This window comes from Chelmon rostratus, chromosome 7 (genome assembly GCF_017976325.1).
Source record: "Chelmon rostratus isolate fCheRos1 chromosome 7, fCheRos1.pri, whole genome shotgun sequence".
NCBI lineage: Eukaryota > Metazoa > Chordata > Actinopteri > Chaetodontiformes > Chaetodontidae > Chelmon > Chelmon rostratus.
In genome coordinates this window covers 27,847,895-27,851,569 of record NC_055664.1, presented here as the reverse complement: position 1 = coordinate 27,851,569, position 3,675 = coordinate 27,847,895, and the positions used below count along the sequence as shown (strand labels likewise).

Sequence of the window (3,675 nt, the reverse complement as noted above, 5' to 3'; positions counted from 1 at the left end):
CTTCTTCATCTCCTGGAAAATCACAGAAAGAGTCAAACATTTAATAAACTGACTGAGCGCTGATCTAAAGAACCGACGAGAGAACCCTGAGCTCTGCCGGTTCTGGTTCTGTTCTGATCTCAACTCGTTTCCGTTCGCAGGCGCTTTTCGAGTTCGTCACAACTCAAACGTTACACCTGCTGTCACGTGATCTCCTGCAGGTGTCGCTGCTGCTGCACGAACGACGGCACAGAGCTAATCTCATGTTGGTTCTCCGTCACGTTCTGTGAGCGTCGTCACTGCAGCAGCAGGTTAAACTGCACGTTCTGCAGGCGTGACTGCAGGCGCGACTGCAGGTGTGCGCTCCGTCAGGTTTTTTTGCTCCGTCAGGTTTTTTTGGCTCCGTCAGGTTCTGCGTGTATGATTTTCTACGTGCTGCCGTATGAGCGAGGCGGAGGTGCACACCTTCGGCTGTGGAGGCTCCACCTCTCTCCGCCTCCTCCTGCCTGGAGTCTTGTCTGTGGTTGGCTGGAAAACAAACAGATTGAAGGAAGTTAGTGAAAGAAATAAAACCGTTCTCAATGATGAACGACAACAACTGAATGACGTCGTCCTTCCATCCTCTGAGACATTCGTGTGACATTCTGTAAAAACGAGCGTTTGAATTCTTGCATTTCGTGTTGCAGGAAACCCCTCGAGGCGTTCGTGGCGTCTCCGTCTGGAGGATGGAGGTAAAGCGCGGAGGCTCAGAAGCAGGAAGTGACTCTCACCTGTTGCTGCGGCAGTTCTGTCAGTCGTGTTTTCATCTGGAAGTCGTCCAGGCCGAACTGTGTCACGAAACAAACACACCCGCTTCAGAACACACACTCAGTTACTGACTGGGTTGCACTGCGTGTTTGTGTGTGTGTGCGCGCGTGTGTGTGTGTGTGTGTGTGTGTGTGTGCGCGCAGCACCGTGTTGGGGTTTATGTGTGGCTGGCAGGTGACGGCAGGATACTGGTGAAAAACGTAGTATCCACTTCCTCCTCCCGGCCTGACCTCCGTCGACCTGAAGTAACTCGCTGCCTTCGTCGCCTGGAGACCAAAAAACATACAAACAAACAAACAAACAAACAAACAACATGAGAGCGAGACGGGCAGCTCAGACCGCAGCCGCCGGATCAATATGCAGCCAATAACAGTCATTTAACAACGATCACAGGATTCAATAATTCATCGATTGGTCGAACAAACTCGACCGGACCTTAATGATTAATCGATCATTAACTAATAAATGAGTTTCTGTTTGTCTCTGATTGGTTCAGCTTCTGTTATAGAAACTGCACACACACACACACACACACACACACACACACACAGATCATGTACACAGTGTGTGTGATGAAGAGTCTGACTCACGTCCGGGTGGAAGACTTCATCGTAGCAGTGCGAGTTCCTCAGGTACCAGGACACGTTGAGCTGGACGGGATGCGAGGCGTTACAGGTCTCTGACACCACTGCCACACACACACACACACAGACAGACACACACACACACACATTAACCACACACTGACGATGAGCTGCTGGACTTTTTCTCTTCATCTTCATCAGGCTCTACTTACGCTTCAGGTGGATGAAGCTGCTGTTGAACAGAGTTTTGCTGAACAAGAAGAAGTTCTGCGCCTTCAGCCTCTCCTGGAACAGACAAACTACTGATCAAACCACTGATCAAACCACTGATCAAACCACTGATCAAACCAAACAACCGATCAAACCACTGTTCAAACTACTGATCAAACCACTGATCAAACCAAACAACCGATCAAACCACTGTTCAAACTACTGATCAAACCACTGTTCAAACTGCTGATCAAACCACTGATCAAACTACTGATCAAACCACTGTTCAAACTACTGATCAAACCGCTGTTCAAACTGCTGATCAAACCACTGATCAAACCACTGATCAAACTACTGATCAAACCACTGATCAAACCACTGTTCAAACCGCTGATCAAACTACTGATCAAACCACTGTTCTAACTGCTGATCAAACTACTGATCAAACTACTGATCAAACCGCTGTTCAAACTGCTGATCAAACTACTGATCAAACTACTGATCAAACTGCTGATCAAACCGCTGATCAAACTACTGATCAAACCACTGTTCAAACTACTGATCAAACTGCTGATCAAACTGCTGATCAAACTACTGATCAAACTACTGATCAAACCACTGTTCAAACTACTGATCAAACCACTGTTCAAACTGCTGATCAAACCACTGTTCAAACTACTGATCAAACCACTGTTCAAACCGCTGATCAAACTACTGATCAAACCGCTGATCAAACTACTGATCAAACCACTGTTCAAACTGCTGATCAAACCACTGATCAAACTACTGATCAAACCACTGTTCAAACTGCTGATCAAACCACTGATCAAACTGCTGATCAAACCGCTGTTCAAACTGCTGATCAAACCACTGATCAAACCACTGATCAAACTACTGATCAAACCACTGATCAAACCACTGTTCAAACCGCTGATCAAACTACTGATCAAACCGCTGTTCAAACTGCTGATCAAACTACTGATCAAACCACTGTTCAAACCACTGATCAAACTACTGATCAAACCACTGTTCAAACCGCTGATCAAACCACTGTTCAAACTGCTGATCAAACCACTGATCAAACTACTGATCAAACTGCTGTTCAAACTGCTGATCAAACCGCTGTTCAAACTGCTGATCAAACCACTGATCAAACCACTGATCAAACCACTGATCAAACTACTGATCAAACCACTGATCAAACTACTGATCAAACCACTGATCAAACTACCGATCAAACTGCTGATCAAACTGCTGATCAAACCACTGATCAATCTGCTGATCAAACTGCTGATCAAACTACTGATCAAACCAAACTGCTGATCAAACTACTGATCAAACCAAACTGCTGATCAAACTACTGATCAAACCAAACTATCGATCAAACTGCTGATCAAACCACTTTACGTCTGACGTAAGATGTAATGATGATGCTGATGATGATCATCATTATCAGAGGCCACAACAGTAACACTCAATGTTCACATACATTAACTACTACTATCAATATGAAGCTCAGAGATCATTATGGGAGTAATTAGTGAGATTTCTGTCAGTATTAATTAATCTGTCAGCAGCGCAGTGAGACGAACCACCGCTGGAAACATCTGCTGGAAACAACTTGTTCTGTCTGATTCCCCTCAAACCCGCAGAACTGGTTTCTCAGCGTGTTTGGCTAATGTTAGCTAACATCAGCTAACGTTGCTGACACGTCTCTGGCGCAGCGATGTGTTTCAGATCCTCTGAACCGCCCAGACCACAAGAAAACCGCACCAGACCTCCTTCGGTTCACGTCGAGCCTGTTTCATATCAAACTGTGAGCTAACAGCTAAAAGAGCCCGACGCTCGCATCCAGTGTGTCAGCGCGCCGCTACGGTCCGGAAACTCACACTGTCGACTTTCAGGTTCCATTTCCCCGGTTCGGACACGGCACCGACCGGCCTAATGAGACCCGTCAGCACCAGCAGCAGCAGCGCAGAGGACCAGAGAACCGGCCCGGTCCGACCCGGATCTTTGGAGCTCGCCATTTGCCCCACAAGGAAGAAGAAGCCAGCAACAGCAAACTATCCGCGACAACTCACAACAAGCTGGACAC

General features: G+C 46.7%; 1 protein-coding gene across 2 annotated transcripts in view; it reads right to left on the bottom strand.

The window, feature by feature from the left end:
- zgc:162698 (uncharacterized protein LOC560165 homolog) overlaps window positions 1–3,675 on the bottom strand; it is a 15,020-nt gene extending 11,345 nt beyond the window's left edge. For both annotated transcript variants that reach the window (XM_041940603.1, XM_041940604.1), the window contains exons 1-7: window positions 3,470–3,675; window positions 1,583–1,655; window positions 1,377–1,474; window positions 933–1,052; window positions 750–806; window positions 445–507; window positions 1–12 (exon numbers count right to left, since the gene is read on the bottom strand). The exon at window positions 1–12 is cut by the window's left edge and continues 51 nt beyond it. In XM_041940603.1, coding sequence (XP_041796537.1) covers window positions 1–12; window positions 445–507; window positions 750–806; window positions 933–1,052; window positions 1,377–1,474; window positions 1,583–1,655; window positions 3,470–3,607 — 561 coding nt within the window. In that variant the 5' untranslated portion in view covers window positions 3,608–3,675. The remainder of the gene's footprint in view (window positions 13–444; window positions 508–749; window positions 807–932; window positions 1,053–1,376; window positions 1,475–1,582; window positions 1,656–3,469) is intronic.